This window comes from Balaenoptera ricei, chromosome 11 (assembly GCF_028023285.1).
Source record: "Balaenoptera ricei isolate mBalRic1 chromosome 11, mBalRic1.hap2, whole genome shotgun sequence".
In the NCBI taxonomy this organism is placed as follows: domain Eukaryota; kingdom Metazoa; phylum Chordata; class Mammalia; order Artiodactyla; family Balaenopteridae; genus Balaenoptera; species Balaenoptera ricei.
The window spans coordinates 67,639,199-67,661,973 of NC_082649.1; the positions used below are offsets into that span (position 1 = coordinate 67,639,199).

The 22,775-nt window shown below is 43.8% G+C and overlaps 1 protein-coding gene across 1 annotated transcript in view; it reads right to left on the reverse strand.

Moving 5' to 3' along the window:
* SLC25A20 (solute carrier family 25 member 20) overlaps positions 1-20,288 on the reverse strand; it is a 32,142-nt gene extending 11,854 nt beyond the window's left edge. The window contains exons 1-4 of the mRNA XM_059939586.1: positions 19,999-20,288; positions 13,611-13,703; positions 9,565-9,692; positions 6,490-6,580 (exon numbers count right to left, since the gene is read on the reverse strand). Of these exons, the coding sequence (XP_059795569.1) occupies positions 6,490-6,580; positions 9,565-9,692; positions 13,611-13,703; positions 19,999-20,103 (417 nt within the window). The 5' untranslated portion in view covers positions 20,104-20,288. The remainder of the gene's footprint in view (positions 1-6,489; positions 6,581-9,564; positions 9,693-13,610; positions 13,704-19,998) is intronic.
* Positions 20,289-22,775: the final 2,487 nt, after the last annotated feature.

The following is a 22,775-nucleotide window of genomic DNA, read 5'->3' on the forward strand; positions in this document are numbered from 1 at the left end:
TGCATTAGCAGGCGGATTCTTAACCACTGTGCCACCAGGGAAGCCCCACAAATTATTAATACCAGGAATAAAACAGAAGATAACACCACAGAATCTGCCAATGTATAAAGGACAATAAGGGAATACTACAAACAACTTTACACACACACATTTGACAACTCAGATAAAAAAACAAAAACAAAAACTACCACAGGGACTTCCCTGGTGGCACAGTGGATAAGACTCCGTGCTCCCAGTGTAGGAGGCCCAGGTTCGATCCCTGGTCGGGGAACCAGATCCTATATGCAACCGCAACTAGGAGTTCACATGCCACAACTAAGGAGCTGGCAAGCCACAACTAAGGAGCCCACCTACCGCAACTAAGAACTGGCACAACCAAATAAATAAATAATAAAATATTAAAAAAAAAAAACTACCACAATTTTCCCAATATGAAATAAGTAATTTGAATAGCACTGTAACTATTAAGAAAATTGAATTCATAATTTAATAATTCCTCCCCCACAATCTCCAAGCCTATATGGTTTCACTATAAAATTCTACCAAATGTTTATAGAAAAATGAACACCAATTCTACATAATCCCTCTCAGAAAACAGAAGAGGGAACAATTCCCAATTCATTTTATGAAGATAGCATTATTCTGATACCAAAACCAGACAAAGACAAGACAGAAAAAAAAATGACACACTAATATCTCTCGTGACTATAGATGCAAAAATACTTAACAAAATATAAGAAAATAGAACTCAGCAGTATATAAAAAGAATTATACACTATGACAAAGTTGGGGGGTTTATTCCAGCAATGCAAAATTGGTTCAGGATTCAAACATCGATTGATGTAATTCACCGAATTAAGAGGTTAAAGGAGAAAAATCACACGATCACATTAATAAATGAAGAAAAAGAATTTGACATAAGTCAATATCCATTCATGAGAAAACTCTCAGAAAAAGAGGAAAAGAAGGTAACTTTCTCAACTTGATAAAGAGCATCTATCAAAAAAACTACATCTGGGACCTCCCTGGTGGTCCAGTGGTTAAGACTCCGCACTTCCACTGCAGGGGGCACTGTGTTCCATCCCTGTTCGGGGAACTAAGATCCTACATCCAGCGTGGCGTGGCCAAAAAAACTAAACAAACAAACAAAAAACTACATCTAACATCATATTTAACAGTGAAATAGTGAATACTGCCCCATGAGATTGGGAACAAGGCAAAAATATCCATTCTCATCACTCTTATTCAACATAGTACTGGAAATTCTAGCCAGTGAAATAAGGAAATAAAAGGTAAACAGATTAGAAATGAAGAAATAAAACTGTCCCTATTTGCAAATAACATGATTATCTACATAGGAAATCCCAAAGAATCTACCAAAAAAAAATCCTAGAATTAATAAGGGCACTCAGGAAGGTTCACATGATACAAGATTAACATACAAAAATCAATTGTATTTCTACAAACTAGCAATGAAAATGTAGACAAAAAAATTAAAATTATAATACCATTTACAATGCCATTTTACAAAGTCAAATTAAGAGAGAAGCACTTAGGTATATAAGAAAACACATTAAGAGCTTATATGCTGAAAACTACACAATGCTGATGAAAGAAATTAAAGTTCTAAATAAATGGAGAGATATAACATGTCCATGTATTGGAAGACTCAAAATAATGTGTTAATTCTACCCAAACTGACCTATAGGTTTAACATAATCTCAGCAAGATTTTTCTCAATTTTCTAAATTATCCTAAAATTTACATGGAAATATTGGGTTGGCCAAAAAGTTTTCTGTAAGATGTTACGGAAAAACCCGAGCGAACTTTTTGGCCAACCCAATACAAAGGAATTAGAATAGCTAGAACAATTTTTTTCATTAATTAATTAATTTATTTATTTTTGGCTGTGTTGGGTCTTCGTTGCTGCACACGGGCTTTCTCCAGTTGCGGCGAGTGGGGGCTACTCTTCGTTGTGGTGCGCGGGGCTTCTCATTGCGGTGGCTTCTCCTGTTGTGGAGCAGCGCAGACTTCAGTAGTTGTGGCACACGGGTTCAGTAGTTGTGGTTCTCAGGCTCTAGAGCAGAGGCTGAGCAGTTGTGGTGCATGGGCTTAGTTGCTCCGAGGCATGTGAGATCTTCCCAGACCAGGGCTTGAACCCGTGTCCCCTGCGTTGGCAGGCGGATTCTTAACCACTGCGCCAGCAGGGAAGTCCCCATTTTTTTTTTAAAGAATAAAGTGGGAGGCATCAGTCTAGTCAATTTCAAGACTTAGTATATGGCTATACTAATCAAGACTGTAGTATTCATGAAGGGATAGATGCATAAATCAATGGAAGAAACTAGAGTACCCAGAAGTAGACCCACACAAATATGCCCAACTGATTTTTAACAAAGATGCAAACACAAGTCAGTGGAAGAAAGATAAGTCTCTTCAGCAAATGGTATGGTGCAATTGGACAGCCCTAGGGAAAAGAAAAAAATAAAAGAACTCTGACCTAATTCTCATACATAATACAAATATTAACTCAAAATGGAGTCACAGACTTAAATGTAAAAGGTAAACTATAGATAAAACTTTTGGAAAAACATATTAGAAAATCTTTGGGATTGCAGGCTAGGTAAAGAGTTCTTAAGACCTGATGCCCCAAACACCCAAAACCCAATCCATAAAAGAAAAATTAACAAACTGGACTTCATCAAAATTTAAAATGTTTGCTCAAAAGACTCTGCTGAGAGGATGAAAAGACAAACTATAGACTGGAAGAAAATATTTGCAAACCACATATCTGACAAAGCACTAGTATCTAGAATAAAGGACTCTCAAAACTCAATAATAAAAAAACAAATAATCCAATTAGAAAATGGGCAAAACACATGAACAAACATTTCACCAAACAGGATATACATATAGCAAATGAGCACAGGAAAAGATGTTCAACATCTTCAGCTATTAGGAAAATACAAATTAAAATGAGATATCACTACACACCTATCAGAATGGCTAAAATTAAGAACAGTGACAACACCAAATGTTGGTGAGGATGCAGAGAAACTGGATCACTCATACATTGCTGGTGGAAATGTAAAATGATAGAGCTACTCTGAAAAAACTGTTTGGTAGTTTCTTTAAAAACTAACACGCATGGGACTTCCCTGGAGATCCAGTGGTTAAGACTCCACGCTTCCACTTCAGGGTACACAGGTTTGATCCCTGATGGGCGAACTAAGATTCCACATGCTGATGCGGTGTGGCCAAAAAAACCCAAAAAAAAAAAAAAAAAACCCACTAAACATGCAACTACCACATGACTCAGCAATTATACTCCTGGGCATTTATCCCAGAGAAATGAAGACTGATTTTCTCAGAAAAACCTCTGTACATGAATGTTTATAGCATCTTTATTTATAATAGCCAAAAACTGAAAACAACCCAGATGTCCTTCAATGGATGAAAAGTTAAACATATTTGTAGTACATCCACACCATGGACTACTAAAAAGGAATGAACTATTTATATATGCAACAATCTGTATGAATCTCCAGAAAATTAGGTTGAGTTGAAAAAGCCAATCTGAAAAGTTTACATACTATATAGTTCCATTTATATAAGTCTTGAAATTACAGGCTTATAGAGTTCAGATTAGTGGTTGCTGGGGTGGTTAAGGACTGGAGTGGGGTAAGGGAAGTGAATGTGGCTATTAAAGGGCTACATGAAGGATCCTTGGCATGATGGAATTGTTCTGTATCTTGACTGTAACAATGTCAATATTCTGGTTGTGATATTGTACTATAATTTTACAATATATTACCTCTGTGGAAGAACTGAGTAAAGGGTACGTGGGATCCTTTTGTATTATTTATTTCTTTTTTTCCCTTTGTATTATTTCTTACAACTGTATGTGAATCTATAAGTATCTCAAAATAAAAAAATTTAATTTAAAAAATGCACAAAATTAAATGATGAATGCAAAGCATGAAAAAGACTTGCCAAATATGATAAGAAATTAATAACCTTAAATAGGTCCAAAGGTTTTAGGGGTGGGGGAGTGACAGGTACAAACTATTGGGTGTAAGACAGGCTACAAGGATGTATTGTACAACTTGGGGAATACAGCCAATATTTTGTAATAACTGTAAATGGAGTGTAACCTTTAAAAATTGTATAAAAATCTTTAAAAATAATAAATTGGGGACTTCCCTGGTGGCACAGAGGTTAAGAATCCGCCTGCCGCAGTGGTTGAGAATCTGCCTGCTAATGCAGGGGACACGGGTTCGAGCCCTGGTCTGGGAAGATTCCACATGCCACGGAGCAACTGGGCCCGTGAGCCACAACTACTGAGCCTGTGCATCTGGAGCTTGTGCTCCGCAACAAGAGAGGCCGCGATAGTGAGAGGCCCACGCACTGCGATGAAGAGTGGCCCCTGCTTGCCGCAATTAGAGAAAGCCCTTGCACAGAAACGAAGACCCAACACAGCCAAAAATAAATAAATAAATAAATAAATAATAAAAATAAAGGAATTCCTTTAAAAAAAAAAAAAAAGTCTTTAAAAAAAAAAAAGAATCCGCCTGCCAATGCAGGGGACACGGGTTCAATCCCTGAACCGGTAAGATCCCACATGCTGCAGGGCAACTAAGCCCGTGCACCACAATTACTGAGCCTGCGCTCTAGAGTTCGCGTGCAACAACTACTGAGCCCATGTCCTGCAACCACTGAAGCCCGCGCACCTAGAGCCCGTGCTCTGCAACAAGAGAAGCCACCACAATGAGAAGCCCGCGCACCGCAACAGAGTAGCCCCTGCTCGCAGCAACTAGAGAGAGCCCACGCTGCAACGAAGACCCAACACAGCCAAAAATAAATAAATAAAACAAAATAATAAATTCAAACTTGTCCAAAGCTTTTATAAGTCAATAGAAAAACAAATGAGCAGGGCTTCCCTGGTGGTGCAGTGGTTGAGAATCTGCCTGCCAATGCAGGGGACACGGGTTCGAGCCCTGGTCTGGGAAGATCCCACATGCCGCGGAGCAACTAGGCCCGTGAGCCACAACTGCTGAGCCTGCGCGTCTGGAGCCTGTGCTCCGCAACAAGAGAGGCCGCGACAGTGAGAGGCCCGCGCACCACGATGAAGAGTGGCCCCCGCTTGCCACAACTGGAGAAAGCCCTCGCACAGAAACGAAAGACCCAACACAGCCAAAAATAAATAAATAAATAAAAATAAAATGTACTAAAAAAAAAAAAAAAAAAAATGTAAAAACAAATGAGCAAAGAACACAAATAGGCATTTCACAAAGGAAAAATACAAACAGCTAATACGCATCAAAAAAATTTACCTCACCAAAAAAAAAAAAAAAAAAAAAAATTAACCTCACCAACAATTAAAAGCAAGAAAAATTAAAACAATGCAAATTTTTCACCCATCAGACTAGCAGAGATTGTAAATTAGATGCCACAGAGTCTGCTGGGAAGTAAGAGCTCTTATACTATTGACAGGAATAGAAAATGACAGACTTTTATAGGAGGGCCATTTAGTAAAATGCATTAAAAACCATTTTAAAAAGTACATACCTTCAAAAAAAAAGTACATACCTTTAATCATACTAATTTCAAGTCTAGACATTTATCCTAAGAAAATAATCAGGAACACATGCAGAGACTTATTTACAAAGATCTTCACTATGTCATATAATTTGTCATGTCCCCAGATAAGGGATTATTGGGTAAATGACAGCCATGTATTGAAATAAAATATAGAAAATGACGCCTGAGAAAAAAAATCACAAAAATATTGTGACATATCAAATGAAAAAAGCTGGTTACAAAACTATTGCAATATGTGACCCCAATTTTATTTCAAAAGATAACTTTTTTTAATACACGTTTACCAAAAAGACTAGAAGAATTCACACAGAAAGCATAACAGTGGGGTGGTATCATGGGTGATAAATACATTGTTTTCTGTGTGCTTCTCTGCATTACCAAAATTTTTCTAGCAAAGACTGTGTGTTAAATTGCTTCAGCCATTAGAAGAAAAAAGCAGTAACACTTTTTTAAAAAGGAGCCCTGTGTGGTAAGGCAGGCAGTCAGTTCACACCCTTGGCCTGGGAACAAGCCAGACACTTAAAGGGCACTGAGCCTTTGGGCAAATGGCAGAGACATAACATGTTAGGCAGGAGCAGCCTCCCTTCCACCTCTGATGAGACATGACTCACCTTTCAGAGTTCCTGAAGTAGCTGCTAATAAGGGTGGATAAGTCTGAGCTGACCCGTCACAGGTGTGACATTTGGTTGATTTGTTACACTGTCCTGGTTCTTGATTCTACTACGATTGCTTCCATGTTCCTGAAAACCTTGAAACTGTTTTGCACACCTGACCTGAAGTCTTTATAAAGGGTGAAAGGACATAAATATCCACACAAAATTGTATACCCAATGGAAAAAGCTAGCCACCTCCCCCCAAATCATATCCCCCCACCCCAGATCACACCCTCACCTGTAACAAGCACTTGATCCGTTCTCCAGGGGTCATAATTCCCGTGGTGAATACACCAGATAACATCCCAGCTGCAAATAGTTGGGGGTAGCTGTATTGAAAACAAAAACAAGAGGCAAGAACCTGTGACTAACCACCCAGAACAGAGGCAATCCCAGCAAAGAGAACTTTGAAAGAAAAAATAAGTACTTGGACTGGGCAGAAGTCCAGCACAAATAAAGCATATTTCACACAAAATCCAAGTTCTAGGTATATTCTGACGTCAAATTTCCCAAGGCAGGGGTCTCAGTGCCAAGAGCAATATGAGCTTGGTCACGAGGCCCACATGCACACTCAGATGGTCTCACCCATGGGAGAAGTTTCCTCCCCGGCCTGCCATGCACAGTGACTATGGACGAGTTTCCAGACATCTCTGTGCCTTGATCTGTAAAGTTCAGGGTTGTTGTGGAAAAAAGCCTCTAACCCAGAATGTAGACCTCAGTCAACCCCAGTTCCCCTCCAATCTCGCCTCCTCTGGATCACCAAGGGCCTGAGAACATTTTAAGCCAAGATTCACAAAGGACAGAGGAACGGCTGTGGCCACTTCCACAGGCTAAGGGGCAGCCAAGCCAGTTGTGAGGAATGTGTCATAAGATGCTAGGAAGGGCCCAGTCAGGGATGGTACCCAGAGACATGATGGGTCCTGTGGCCTTCCATGCAGGGAATAGTCCCCCAGTGGCCAGAGATATGGATTCTTACCATGGCCCTCACAGAATGAACCACACTGAATATTTGGAGGAATTGGAGGCTCCTAGCGTCACTGCTTGTCCCACCTCTGGCATCTCCTTTTCTTTCTAAGATTAGCTATACCAGACTGGTCCGGAGGCAGTGGAGCACAGAGTTACAATTAGCATTTCAATAGTGTCCCCACAATTTGGCAAATGTTGTTGAAAAACTTCACTTTCTTGCCTGAGCCGCAGGCCCCTCCTAACCCCAAGCCTCTGACAGCTGAGCCTTCAGGCCTGTCCCACCCTACAAGGAGCCCAAAACCTGGAGGACAGATGTCAAATGGGGAAAGGGAGACATCCACTTCAGGTCCTTCCTTCCAGGCAGGGCACCAGTCTCAATGGTCCTGTTTTTTCCAGGCACTCACACAACTACCTCAGGCATGCAAGCCCAGCACACAAGCTGATTGTTCAACAGTCAGGAGACTTGCTTTCATGCATGGCCTCCTTTACAGTCTCAGTTCACACTGCTGTCCCCAAGAGGAGCCCTCTCAGCAATGAAACTTCCCCTCATGAGACCAACATCTATTCTTCCATGTATGCCCAGACCTTAGGCTGGACATACCTCCATCTCCCGGGACTGAGGACTTTCCTCTGAACAGGGTCTCTGTGTGTGCACAGGGTACCATGCAGACACCCTACGTGGGTGGCCCATTCTGCCACCCTTCACCCCCACACCAGGGAAGCATCTGTGAGTGCTGGACCCAAGGTCCTGGTAATGTTCCTTTCCATACCGTCCCCAAACACTACTGCAGGGAGTGGAAGGTCGCAGGGTTGACATTCAGGATTAAGAGCACGGCAGGATTATGGGGGCAGGGACCTGAGTGTCTCAACCTTTGCTTAAGCAGGAAGGGTGCTTCTCTGAGGACTGACACGATAGTACAGGGAATACAACCCACAGGCTGAAGTACTAGCAGTGAACCCACGGGGGTCCTTGTGCATGGCCCTTGTGAGCTGGCACATGAGCTAAAAGACCAGGTGCTCAGAGAGGACATGTGTCCATAGGACATTTGGACTACCAAGAGTCAAACACAGTTTCAAAAGGAAGCCCCACACACCCACATTTGGGGCCACCTGAGGCTTTTTATAGAAGCTGGTCACATTCAGAGGGTCACAAGGACTCCAAAAATAGAGTTTCACATTACGAGCATTTCTATCTACGTCCAGACCCTTACTCAGCCTGCTGTGGCCTGAAGTAGTGACAGAAAACAACCGCATGGCACCCTGGGCTGCCTCCCTTGAGCTCCTAATCCCAACCCTACCAGGGTCCTGTGCTGCCTGCAGCCCCTCCCAGGAGTTGTCAGCCTGCACAGCTCAGACTGAGTGTGCCTTGTCATCCCATGTTTCAACTCAGAATTCCCCTGCATCCCAAGAAGCCTGTTTTCATTAACTACTTTATAAATTCTGAACTATAATTCTGCCTCATCTGCCTCTTCATACCCAAATCTAACTTAAAGTTTACTGAAAGGAAATATACTAATTTATTTCACTTTAACAGAGAAACCAGGGACTTCCCTGGTGGTGCAGTGGTTAAGAATCTGCCTGCCAATGCAGGGGACACGGGTTCAAGCCCTGGTCTGGGAAGATCCCACATGCCGTGGAGCAACTAAGCCCATGCACCACAACTACTGAACCTGCTCTCTAGAGTCCGCAAGACAAAACTACTGAGCCCGCGTGCCACAACTACTGAAGCCCGCACACCACAACTACGGAGCCCGCGTGCCTAGAGCCCATGCTCTGCAACAAGAGAAGCCTCCGCAATGAGAAGCCCACATACTGCAAAGAAGAGTAGCCCCCGCTTGCCACAACTAGAGGAAGCCTGTGCACAGCAACAAAGACCCAATGCAGCCAAATTAATTAATTAATTAAATTTTTAAAAAACCCAGAGAAACCAATATCTGAAATAATTATATTAAAATGAAGTAAAACAAAAGTTGGAACCTTCCCTTCTCCCAACCAGGTGATGGGAAACAAGGCTGCTGCTGTCATTACTGCACCACCAGGTACCTTCGTGGCACACACATTTTAGCATTCAGACCTCCCAATGCTGTGGGGTTAAGCGATACTACCTCACAGAAGAAATTATGACAACCTAATAAGGGGGTGGGGGAGGGATCTGAGTTTTTCTTTTTCCCTTTTGGTTCACAGGGCAAAGGAAAACTCAAGTACCTCCCTCACGTGGAGCAACCAGGAGCTAGCCCTGGGGACCCAGGAGGACAGCCACTGCCTGTCAGCCAAGGTTCTTCCCCTTAACCTGTGTCACACCACCAAGCAGAACAGCATCGAGTCCTCCAAGCTTGTAAGTACTCACCTGAGCACATCCTCTGGGTGTTTTTGTTGCAGTTTCTTCCCCAAACCAAACCCAAAGAAGCACACGGCAAACATGGGGGTGACCCCAAGGATGGGGGCGGCCATGCCCCGATATAGACCCGTGATGCCCTGCAAGGAATCACAGAAGTGGAAGCTGTTTACAGACACAGCTAACTTTTACATCACTGAAACAGGGAAGCAGTGTGTCCTCTGACCTGTGGCCTCCTTCCTTCACCTCCCCTCCAAGCAAGGAGAGCTTTTAAAAGGAAGAATACTCCCACATTTATCAGAAACAGTTGTCTTCTTATACACTGCTGGAGAAACTGAAAACAGCTCCTATTCTGGAAGGCAATCTGGAAATATGTAGCTTACACTTTCATCAGAAAATTCTCTGTCTAGAAATGTATTCTAAGGAAATACTCAGATATAATAAAGAATGACATCAGGAATTTATTAAGTAGCAAAATTCTGGAATGAACCTAAAAATTCCCAAATAGGAGATTGAGACACATTATGGGAACTCCATAAATGGACGATCACATAGCCATAAAATCATGTTGTAACATGAGAAGAGACTACTAAGTGAAAAAAAAGCAGGCTACAGGGACTTCCCTGGTGGCGCAGTGGTTAAGAATCCGCCTAACAATGCAGGGGACACGGGTTCGATCCCTGGTTCGATCCCTGGTCCCGGAAAATCCCACATGTCGCAGAGCAACTAAGCCTGTGTGCCACAACTACTGAGCCTGCGCTCTAGAGCCCACAAGCCACAACTACTGAGCCTGCGTGCCTAGAGCCCATGCTCCGCAACAAGGGAAGCCACTGCAATGAGAAGCCCGCGCACCACAACAAAGAGTAACCCCCACTCGCCACAACCAGAGAAAGCCTGCATGCAGCAATGAAGACCCAATGCAGCCAAAAATAAACAAATAAATAAATAAATAAAGCAGGCTACAAAACAGAATGTACAATGTGATTTCTTTGGGGTGACATTAGAGGTGTAAGAAATTTTTGTATTTCCCAAGTATTAAGACATGAGGGGAGTTCCCTGGTGGCCTAGTGGTTAGGATTCCAGGCTTTCACTGCTGTGGCCCAGGTTCAATCCTTGGTCGGGAAACTGAGATCCCTCAAGCCGCCCAGTGTGCACCCCCCAAAAAAAAGACATGGGGTTTTTACTGTTAAAGACAATAGCAAGACTGCACATCAATTTTCACTAGTACAGTTTGATAATGAAAGGAACTATGTAGTAGCCAATAAATAGACAAATAGATATCTCAACCAAACAAGTTAGTAAATCAAGGAAGAGGAAGATCTGAGACCAAGGGTTTGGCCCAAGAGATGAAGGGGATTTCCAGGATGGTGTCTGGTACAGTGGGCCTGGGAAGAAACCAGTCTACATGGGAGTATAAGGATAGAGGACTCCAGGAGGAGTTTGTTTTTTCCAAGAAGAACAAAGCAAAACAATAAACATTGTAACAACAGATTATAACTGTTTAGGCAGTGTGGAAAACCAAACAAAAAGGTATTCTACAGAGCATTTAGGGTACAGGATGACAGGGGCAGAGATTCAAAGAAACACAAGCAAAAGAAACTGATGCAATTTTTAACCCAACCTCAAGAAAAACAAAAAGTTTACAAGAAATGAAATGCACATCATAGAACATTACTTAGTTAACAGAGAAAAACATATATAAAGTTGTAATCATGAAAACACTGAATTGTACTAAACCACAAAGTATGATAAAATTACATGGGCAGGGCAGAAAGGTGATAAGGAATGCAAGAGTTAAAATCATCTCACAAATAGGTAGCTAAAACACATTTTTTTCTCTTTTTTTTAATTGGAGTATAATTGCTTTACAATGTTGTGTTAGTTTTATTTTATTTTTTAAATAAATAAATAAATTTATTTATTTATTTATTTATTTTTGGCTGCGTTGGGTCTTCATTGCTGCGCGTGGGCTTTCTCTAGCTGTGGTGAGCAGGGGCTACTCTTTGTTGCCGTGTGCAGGCTCCTCATTGCGGTGGCTTCCCTTGTTGCGGAGCACGGGCTCTAGGTGCACGGGCTTCAGTAGTGGTGGCTCACAGGCTCTAGAGCGCAGGCTCAGTAGTTGTGGCGCATGGGCTTAGCTGCTCCACAGCATGTGGGATCTTCCCGGACCAGGGCTTGAACCCGTGTCCCCTGCATTGGCAGGTGGATTCTTAACCACTGCACCACCAGGGAAGTCCCTGTGTTAGTTTTAAAACACATTTTTAAATGTATAAAATATACGTGTGCATCTAGGTAGAAAACAGCATTAACAACTGAGAGAGCTGAAAGTAACCTCTAGAGAATTGGGGTGGGAGGGCTACTTTGTTACAAGTCCTTCAGTAGCAAACTAAGTGCTTGTATAATTTTAATACAAATAAGGGATAATTTTTAAAACAAAACACAAAAAAACGTTACAGTTGCTCCCTACATAAAGTAGCAGGAGAAACAGGGTGGAGTTACACACTGACAGTGTCCACAGACCTAGGCTGGAGAACCTGCCTCGCTACAGACCCTGGCCATTCACAACCCATCTTTTTTCCAGAACTCAAGGGGCACAACTGTACCCGTCAGTACTCCTCCCAGATCCTGCAAAGGTCTAGCACTGCTACAGGCTGTAAGCAGACTCTCCAAGGACAAAGTGCAGAGGAGGTAAATAGGAAAGGTTAATAGGAAGAGAAGGTTCTGAGAAGGATCAGCAAAAGCAGCATGTGACAAAGCCCCCCAAAAGCCCCTCCCACAGCTTCCCACCTGGGCTGAGAGGATGCCCAAGGCCTGAGGGCCAAACCCATGCCTCCCAACAACTCCTCTAGCCTTCCTTCCACTGTCTGGCCTACCCAGTTCCATGCAGCACAACCAAGGCCTGTCTGGCAGCACCAGAAAGCAGAGAGCTCAATCTGGCACAGCAAAACCCAGAGACAAGCACAAATATAAACTAAGGAAGCCTATTCAACTCTGCAGGGAGTTGGGTTTATACGAGCCATTCTCATCAGGCCTCCAGCACCCAGCACACTGCCCAGGCACTGAATAGGTCCTCAAGAACATTTGCTGACCAAGAGGCATGAAATCCTGCCTCTCTGTAAAGGCAGAGAACTCTTAGCTGACTTGAAGCCCAAAGCCTCCACTGGACACCGATCAGACTCCATTCTGGGCTGATGAAAGGAAGAGAGCCTTACAGAATAAAAGGCAGCACTGTCTCACGCATGGGTGGTTGGGTAGACTCCACCTCAAAATCTTCCTCCCATGCCTGGGTCCTGCAGGAACCCTGGGAACAACTCTTCCTCCCAGACCGAGTCCATCACTCACCAGCATCCCCTCTTTATCTGGGTGACACATGCTTCTCAGTTTCTGTATATTTAATAAACACTATATATATATTTATTCATATTAGAGTTATATTTTAGGAAACAAAGGAAAAGTTCTCAACAAGGTCTTGTCACATATGTGCTAATGAAGTCAGTAATAAACATCACTAGTAATTAAAACTTTTTTAAAATCCCATGTTTTCACTTTAAGAAATATCTGAAAAATTACTATGTAATTCAATAACCTCAAACCAATTTAGTTTCCTTTAGTTAGTTTAGTCTAGGGGTTTGAAGACTCTGCTGGCCTCTTTCACTGTTCCTCAGACTGGCTGACTCTTCCTCCAGATTTTATGTGAACTTCTGACACTGATCCCTGTCAAACTGACTGCTCCAGATTTGCATTTTCTTCTATTTCATGTCTCCAACTATTCCTCATGAATTCCCTGTGGTCTAAATTCTGCCTTCCAAAAGAGAGAACCATTTTAGAACCATTTTATTAGCTTCAGTCATTCACATAAAACAGTAGCTGGAACTATCAAAGACTCTAGAGCGATGACAATAGGAGGGCATAGGATGGCACGGTGAGAGAGCCACAGCTGTGGGCTAGACCTCCAGCAGAACTACGCAAAGTCACCCTATCCCCCAGAGAAGTAACAAATCAACCCTGAGAATCTGTTCCTCTGAATAAGAGAAATGCCCAGCACCAAGATTCTGTACCTCTCTCATAAGAGTCTTCCGGAAACAGTCAAAGGTCCCAGAATACATGGGAGGCTGTCCAGGCAAACTTGGGGGCTGCGTCTGCAGTCGGACCTGAAACCAGAAGTTAAAATACAGTCATTTCCCAGAATCAGAACTGCCTGTCGGCAGCGATGGCCCAACTGTCTGCTAAACTCTTAACAGAGAAAGCTGCACCTCTGTGCACGTCTTCAGCATTCACTTTATCTGCTGGATTCAGACTTCTCTTTCCTCCAGTTTATTCAAACCCTGTACGCACAAGTCATTAGTAGCATGCTTTTGGAGAGAGTGACAGTTCCTCTGATTTCCTCAGCCACTTACTTTTGCTATTTATTTCTTATCTAATGGATCCCACAATGATCCAGTGGAATAGGTACTACCAGTTTACAAATGAGGAGGCTGGGTTTAGTGAGTTCAAATCATGTGCCAATGAATGCAAAGCTCAGTTCAGCTCTAGGCACTCTCCACATCCATTTGAAGTGCCTTGCCAGTGGTTAGGTAAGGTGCTCAACAAAGATATTTTGGAGTGAGGTGGATTTGACCCTACTTTTCTTGGTCCTCATCCTTCTCCACCATTTGGTGTATCCAATGCTTCAAACTGTCTCTCTCTTTAAACCTCCCTTCTTGGTACTCCTTCCTTTGTCTCCTTTTCTACCCCAGGCATCCTCCAAGTCTAAGTACCCTACTCATCTGTTCCACTATCCCTTTCAGAAAACTCAGATTCCAGGGCTTCAGCTTCTGCTCAGTGATGACTTTTACTCAGCCATCTTCAGACCTTCTCTCCCCACCTTTTGGGGTACATTTCAAACTGCCTGGAGAAGCTCTCCCTACTCAAATCACCTCCAGAATCTCATCCTTTTAATGAATCACCCGTTTGTGCCAAAGCCATCAGGCTACCCTCCTTCTCAGGATTTGAAACTCTAGCATCTGATCACTTCTTGTTACTTCTCCTGCTCTTATTCACATGAGCACCAAGGCTTTTGGAGAGTTCCTTCAAGATTCTTCCAGAATCCTAATTTCTTCCTCTCTCCATCTGAAGTCTTCTCCTAGGCCAAGTCCTCACCTATTCTTACCCAGTGTGATGGTTTTCAAATATGCCCACTAACTCTTTGATACTCTTCCCCTTCAAAAGTTAATCCTAAAAAAAAAAAAAAAAAAAAAAAAAAAGTTAATCCTAATTCCCCTTCCCTTGGATGTGGGCCAGACTCAGTGACTCACTTCTATCGAACAGAATGTAGTGGTTTTGATGCTATGTGACTTCTCCAAGGCTAGGTGACAGAAAGGTCAGCTTCTGCCTGTCTTCATCTCTGGTTATTTGCTTTGGGGAAAGTCAGCCACCATGTTATGAGGATACTCAAGCAGCCTGAAGAGGTCACGTGTGGAGGAAAGAAGGCCTCCTGACAACAGCCAGCACTAACTGCCAGTGTGTGAATGAACCACACAGAAGCCAATCCTTCATATTAGTACAGTCCTGGCCAACATCTTTTTGTTGCTTTTGGTTGAAGGAGAGTGTCTTTGGTTCAGTATTGGGTTTTTTTAAACAGCTTTATTAAGATATAATTCGTATACCATAACATTCACCCATTTAAAGTATACAGTTAAGTGTGTCTTAGTGTATTTGCAGAGTTGTGCAACCTTCATTATAATCAGTTTTAGAATATTTTCATCACCCCAGAAAGAAACACCACACCCATTAGTAGTCACTCCCCATTCCCCTCTCCTCTCAGCCCCTAGCAATTACTAATATAGCTTCCATCTCTATGGATTTGCCTATTCTGTATATTTCATATAAATAAATCATACAATATGTGGTCTTTCACACTTGGCTTCTTTTACTTAGCATAATGTGTTCAAAGTTCATCTATGTTGTAGAATATATCAGTCCTTCATTCCTTTTTATGGGTAAGTAATATTCCTCTGTACAAATATACCATGTTTTGTTTATCTGCTCATCAGATAATAACAAATTACATTTTTTCCACTTTTATTATTATGAATAATGGTGCTATAAACTTTTGTGTGCAGGTTTTTGTGTGGATATTATGTTTTCAATTCTCTTGGATATTATATTATCCAAGCATAATTGTATTGGTCAAGATTCTCCAGAGAAATAGAACCAACAGGATATGTAGATTTATTTATTTGTTTGTTTGTTATAAGGAATTGGCTCACACAATTATGGAGGCAGACAAATCCTAAGACATGCAATCAGTAAGCTGGAGACCCAGGAAAGTCAATGGGATAGTTCTAGTTCAAGTCTGAAGACCTGAGAACCAGGAGAGCTGATGGTCCAAGTCCCAGTTCAAAAGCTGGCAGAGAAACTAACACAACATTGTAAAGCAATTATACTCCAATAAAGATGTTAAAAAAAAAAAAAAAAAAGCTGGCAGGCTCAAGACCCAAGAAGAGCCAATGCTTCAGTTTGAGTCCAAAGGCAGGAAAAGACCAATGTCCCAGCTCAATCAGTCAGGAGGGAGGAGTTTCAGCTTTTTGTTCTATTGAGGCCTTCAACTGACTGGATGAGGGCCACCCACATTAGGGAGGGCAGTCTACTTTACTTAGTTTACCTTAAATGCTAATCTCATCCAAAAACACCCTCACAGATACACCCAGTATAATGTTTGACCAATATCTGAACACCCCACAGCCCAGCTGACACATAAAATTAACCATCACAGGAGAATTGCTGGGTCATATGCTAACTCTATGTTTAACCTTTTGAGGAACTGCCAGACTGTTTTCCAAAGAGCATTGTATGAATGTTCCAGTTTCTCCACATCCCCATCATCTGTTATTTATTTATTTTTAATTATAGCCATCATAGTGGGTGTTAGGTGGTATCTCACAGTGATTTTTATTTATATTTTCATGATGGATAATGATGTAGAATATTTTTCATGTGTTTATTGGCCATTTGCATATCTTCTTTGGAGAAATGTCTATTCAGATCCTTTGCCCATTTTTTTCCTTAACAATTTTATTTTATTTTATTTTATTTTTTATTTCTTTATTTTTTTGGCTGCACTGCATGGCATGCGGAACTTCCCTGCCCAGGGATCAAACCCGCGCCCCCTGCAGTGAAGGCACGGAGTCTTAACCACTGGACCACCAGGGAAATCCCCAGTTTTTGTTTTTGTTTTTGTTTTTTACTGTCATAAAATACACATAAAATTTACCATCTCAACCATTTTTAAGTGTATAGTTCAGTGATATTAAATACATTCATAACGTTGTGCAACCATCACCACCATCCAGAATTCTTTTTGTCTTATAAAACTGAATTAGTTTACTAGTTAGTAAATTAGTTCACTTAGCCTAATGTTTTCAGTATTCATCCATGTGGTTGCAAGGTCAGAATTTCCTTCTTTTTAAGGCTGAATAACACCCCATTGTATGTATATGCCACATTTTGCTTATTCATTCTTCCATTTGTGGACACTTGGGTTGCTCCCATGTTTCAGCTATTGTGAATAATGCTGCTATGAACAGGGGTGTACAAATATCTGTTCAAGACCCTGCTTTCAATTCTTTTGGGTTTATATCCAGAAATGGAATTGCTGGATCATATAGTAATCCTATTCTTAATTTTTTGAGGAACTGGCATACTGTTTTCCACAGTCACTGTACAATTTTACATTCCCAAAAACAGTGCACAAGAGTTCCGAGGTCTCCACATCCTTGCCTAATAATAACACTTATTATTATTTTTTTTTTTTGGCCGTGCTGTGCGGCATGCAGGATCCTAGCTCCCCGACGAGGGATGGAACCGTGCCCACCGCAGTGGAAGTCCGGAGTCCCAGCCACTGGACCACCAGGGAAGTCCCTATTGTTGTTTTAAGCCACTAAGTTTTGGGATAAGTTGTTACACCGCTAGAGATAACTGATACACCCAGTTATATACTTCTGCAGTCTTTTTCCTTGTTATTTTTCCTGCTCTGAGTTCTGCTTCCTAATCCTTCTCGGGTTGCTATCATACTAACTTTTCCGAGACACCATTTTCATCCTGCTGTTCCTCTATTTCTTTAAATTTCTCATTCCTGATTTTGTTAGGGCCTTATGTCCCACACTAAGGAACTCACTCTCTAGGCAATGGAGGTGACATGCATATCTGAGGAGTTTATAGGACACAACAGCAGAAATGTCCAGAGGCTCCCACTGCTTTGCATCCAAAATCCCTTATTTGGTCTTCAGATCCTCCATGGTCAGGCACAACCTGTCCAAGTTAGTAGAGAGAGAGAAATGGACCAAAACTTCTGACTGATATCTTTTTGTGATTTTGTATAAATCTGTCTCATCATGACATCCGCCACCCAGGCCCAGCAAGAACATTAAAGTCCTCCATGGCTGGTCTTATTTTACAGCCTGCTCCCACTGTCAAGCCTATATCCACCTTCACTCCTGCCTTCCCCCTACCCAGAATGTCTGGGTCTCCCTACTTCTCCAGTCAGAACTCAGCCAGCCCTTCATCACCTGCCATAAAGCCTTTCCAAACTGAAGTGCTGCACCTCTTGCCTTCCCAGACCACAGTTAGTCACCTTGGACCTCTGAAAGTGCCTCTAGGCCAAGCTTTGACTGGAGGCCATCTGGCTCTGAGGTCAAAAGGACAGTAGTCGGCACTTTGTGGTTTTGGCTTAAGCTAAAAGGAGACTTTCTGGCTATTAAAAATGCAGTGAGCATTTTCAGTCATTTCCATTTCAGTACAGAGATCCTCGGGCCCTTCCTGGGAATGACATCTGATTGGGGAGGAAGGGCAAGAGGATATGGAGGTAGGAGCAACATTTGTATTAGGGAGCAACAGGGTTTCGTTTTTCTTTAAAGAGAGGCCCCAGATGCCTAGAACTAACAAGATCAAGAGTAGAAAGAGAGGGACTTCCCTGGTGGCTCAGTGATTGAGAATCCACCTGCCAATGCAGGGGACACGGGTTCAAGCCCTGCTCTGGGAAGACCCCACATGCCGCAGAGCAACTAAGCCCGTGAGCCACAACTACTGAGCCTGCGCTCTAGAGCCCGCGATCCACAACTACTGAAGCCCGCGTGCCTAGAGCCAGCCACCGCAATGAGAAGCCCGCACACTGCAACGAAGAGTAGCCCCGCTCGCCGTAACTAGAGAAAGCCCGCGTGCAGCAACAAAGACCCAAAGCAGCCAAAAATAAATAAATAAAATAAAAAGAAATTAAAAAAAAAAAAAAAACGAGTAGAAAGAGAGGCCAGACAATTCTTCTCCCTCACATCAGTGCTGCTTAGAACGACAACTGTCTGGGAAGCCCTAACACACATGGCATTTCCCAATTACTGAACAAACATCTGATTTTGTGTTTCACAGTGCCCAAACCAGCCCAGTTGCTTTAATCCTGGTCCTGTGATAGAATGACCCCAGATCCTCTCCTAGATGAAAGGCAGCAAAGAGCTTGCTGCCCAAACTTGCCTGGAGAATGTCCCCAAAGCAATTTCCCTGTGGAGGAAACCCAATCCTACATTCCAATAAGTCTCCTACGCAGGCTTCATGCCTGCTCCCTACAGGCTCACCCTGGCCATGATCTGTCAATTTCCTCCAAGTGTGTGCAGAAATAAGGTTAGAAAACTAGGATGAAGCTTTGAATGCTAAGTCACAGGGTATGGACTTTGGTCTCCAGCAAGCCTTGCTTAAAGTGTTGCAGGGGAAAGAGTTGATGCATAATGTGAGGATAAGTAGGGAACAAGCCCTGATGAGTTTCCCCCTTCCTGGAGCCTCAATCTGACCATGGCTTCCTCACCAGGTTGTTGTGGGGATCAGCCTTGCCCTGGGAAAGCTGATCACTTGCTTTCCCTGGAAGGAGCTCAGTTACTGAGGACATCATCGCTTCCCACAGGAGGCCATTCAGGCTAACATGGGGTGACAGGCTGAAGGTGGTCAAGAAAGGTTCAGAGGAGATAGTGATGGAGCACTCTGGGCCCAGAGGAATGTGTCAAAAGACATGTCTGGAATAACCTTGCCTCAGTCTTCAGCTCTATTCCTGAAGCGGGATTTACAGATGCCTTTTTCAACCTTGCTGATAATGTTAGGGTTTTCAGAAGTCAGAGCTTTGGGGCGGTGCTTTTTCTTTACCATCCTCAAAGAAGTGGTGCCAGATCAGAAGAGGCTTCCGAACAGAGAACTTTTTTTTAAATCAAGAGCCCTTGGTAGGCGGTTAGAGGCTGCTCACTCTGCAACGTCCAGCTCTCTGGGGTGCAGGAACAGTTTCCCCGACCCCCGAAAGGGAGATTCCCTAGACTTCTCACGGAAGCTCCCACGGGCCCCGCTTCTATCCCAGACCGAGCCTCGTGGGAGACCCTACCTTCCGCGCCCTGCCCGGGCCTCCTCCCTCCAGCCCGCGCCCCAGCATCCTCGCACCTTGACCGTGTCCAGCGGGTGCCCCACGAACACCAGGCACATGCCTCCAAAGCCGCCGGCCAGCAGGTTCTTGAGCGGGCTAATGGGCTTCGCCTGGTCTGCCATGGTCCGTCCGTCAGTCACCGTTTCTGTCGGTTCCCGGCGGCCCCGCTCCACTGCCCCAGCCGCGGCGCCGGCGCCGCCGACCTTTCACCCACTTTCGGGGCGGCGGGGCATGAGCCCGGGGCAGGTCGGGAGGAGGGCCTAGACCGCCTGCCAGGCCCGGCTTCCGCCGAGGAGAGGTGCTTCCGGCCGCAGCCCGCCTCCATGGGCGCGGCTTAAGGGAGCGGGGCGGGCCCGGACGCCTCGTGGGCGGTGTTTAGGAGTGGCGGCGGGTGGTGGATTTACTCCTCCAGGAGGTCTTACCGGACTAGAGTGTTTCCTCCCTTAAGCTCCCGTTCCTCCACTCCGCAGAAGTCGATTGCGCTCTGCTATGTGACAGGCGCCCTTCAGGTGCTTGAGGCACAGCTGTTAGCACAGCACATAGGTCCCTGTTCTTGTGGAGCTTACAGGCCATAACAAAGATAAATAAGTGAAAAATGCATACTGTATCAAGTTGTGATAACTGCTATGAAGAAAAATAAATCTGGAAAAAGGATTAGAGAGTATTGGGGGGCAAGGAATTTGCCATTTTCATTAGGTGAGTAAAGGACAGTTTCACTGAGAAGGTGACTGGATTCAAGAACTGAGAAATTGAGGAAGTGATATATCCATAGATATGGGGGGAGGGGGAGAGATCTTCCAGGCAAAAGAAAAGAATGCAAAAGCCCTGAGATGGGCTGTGCCTGGCCTGTTTGAGGAACCACCTGGAGGCCTTTGTGGCTAGAGCAGAGTTAGGGAGAGGAAGATAGGGAGGTAATGTTGGCATATCAAGCGGGGCTTTGTGTGCCACTGTAAGGACATCAGCCTCTCCTCTGAAGTAGATGGGAGCTATTCTGGGGTTCTGAGCAGGGGATTGACATAGTCCAATAGAATCCCTCTTTCTGCGGGTTGAGAATAGACTACGAAGCAGGGAGCCTTGAGGAGGCTAAAGGTCATGGTCAGAGATGCTGGACTGCATCAGAGCACAGCACAGCAGGTGGTGAGATGTGTTTGGATTCTGGATCTATTCTGAAGGAAAAACCTAAAGGAATTGTTTTTTGTGGTTTTTTAAAATTTACTTTTACTTATTTATTTTTAGATGTGTTGGGTCTTCGTTGCAGTGCACGGGCTGCTCATAGTGGTGGCTTCTCTTGTTGTGGAGCACGGGTTCTAGGAGCGCGGGCTTCAGTAGTTGTGGCTCGCGGGCTGTAGAGCGCAGGCTCAGTAGATGTGGCGCATGGGCTTAGTTGCTCTGCGGCATGTGGGATCTTCCTGGACCAGGGCTCGAACCCATGTCCCCTGCATTGGCAGGTGGATTCTTAACCACTGTGTCACCAGGGAAGCCCAGGAATTGTTCATGAACAGAATATAAGGTACATAAGAGAGGAGTTAAGGATGATGCTAATGTTGTTGACTTATTGACTCTAGGTGGACGGTATTCAGGTATTCACTATATTACTCTTTCATCATTTCTGTATGTTTGTAATTTATCAAATTAAAAAGCTGTGAACAGGGCTTCCCTGGTGGTGCAGTGGTTGGGAATCCGCCTGCCAATGCAGGGGACACGGGTTCGAGCCCTGGTCCAGGAAGATCCCACATACCGTGGAGCAACTAAACCTGTGCGCCACAACTACTGAGCCTGCACTCTAGAGCCCGAGAGCCACAACTACTGAGCCCACATGCCACAACTGCTGAAGCCTGCGCGCCTAGAGCCCATGCTCCCCAACAAGAGAAGCCACCGCAATGAGAAGCCCGCACACCACAATGAAGAGTAGCCTCCACTCGCTGCAACTAGAGAAAGCCCGTGGCCAGCAACGAAGACCCAACACAGCCAAAAATAAATAAATAAATTTATAAAAAAAAAAAAAGCTGTGAACAATAAACATACCCCTATCTACAGCAGGAACCTCACTGCCAAGCTAACCTAACAACAGTCCTCCTCTGTAGGCACTCCCAGGCTAGCAGGAAGCCTAGAATAGGGAGAATGGACCATGTATGCTAGGGGTGGAAAGATTAGTGACAGGATCAGGATTGGGATCAGGAAGTGAGTGGGCCTGACTGGTGCAGAAGGCACCAGGGGAGTGGAAGGGGAGTGGAAGGGGAGTGGAAGGCAAGGAGGCTGGGGCAAGGCCCAAAAGCCTGTTTACTCTGTGTTACAGGCTTTTTCTAGATGGGGATGGGGAACCATGGAAGAATTTTAAGCACAGTGTTGACATGATCAGGTTTGTTTTAGAAAATCTATTTTGGATGGATGAATTTGTCTTGGGAGAGAATGGAAGCAGGGAGACCAGTTAAGGGAAAATTACAGTGGTGCAACGAGAGGCAGTAAAGGCATTAACTGAGCCTGGTGCTCATCGCTGGATTGGTGATGGTAATGGGACCATGTTTATTTCACTTGTGACTTGTAGCACTCCAGCTGCAGAAGAGGATCTAATTTAGAGTCAATCTGCAGCTTCAGGAAGAGATGGTGTTTGTTATAGAACCGCCCTCCTGATAAACACTCCTGGTAAACCTGGTAAATCCTCCTGGTAAACCTCGACAGACCTGAATGTGGACTCCACTGAAGCTCACCAGCTTCTATTAAATCCTCATAGGGTAACTGATAATCCACTAAACAAATGGTCTTCCTGCTTCTTCATCTGATAAGCCTTACACAC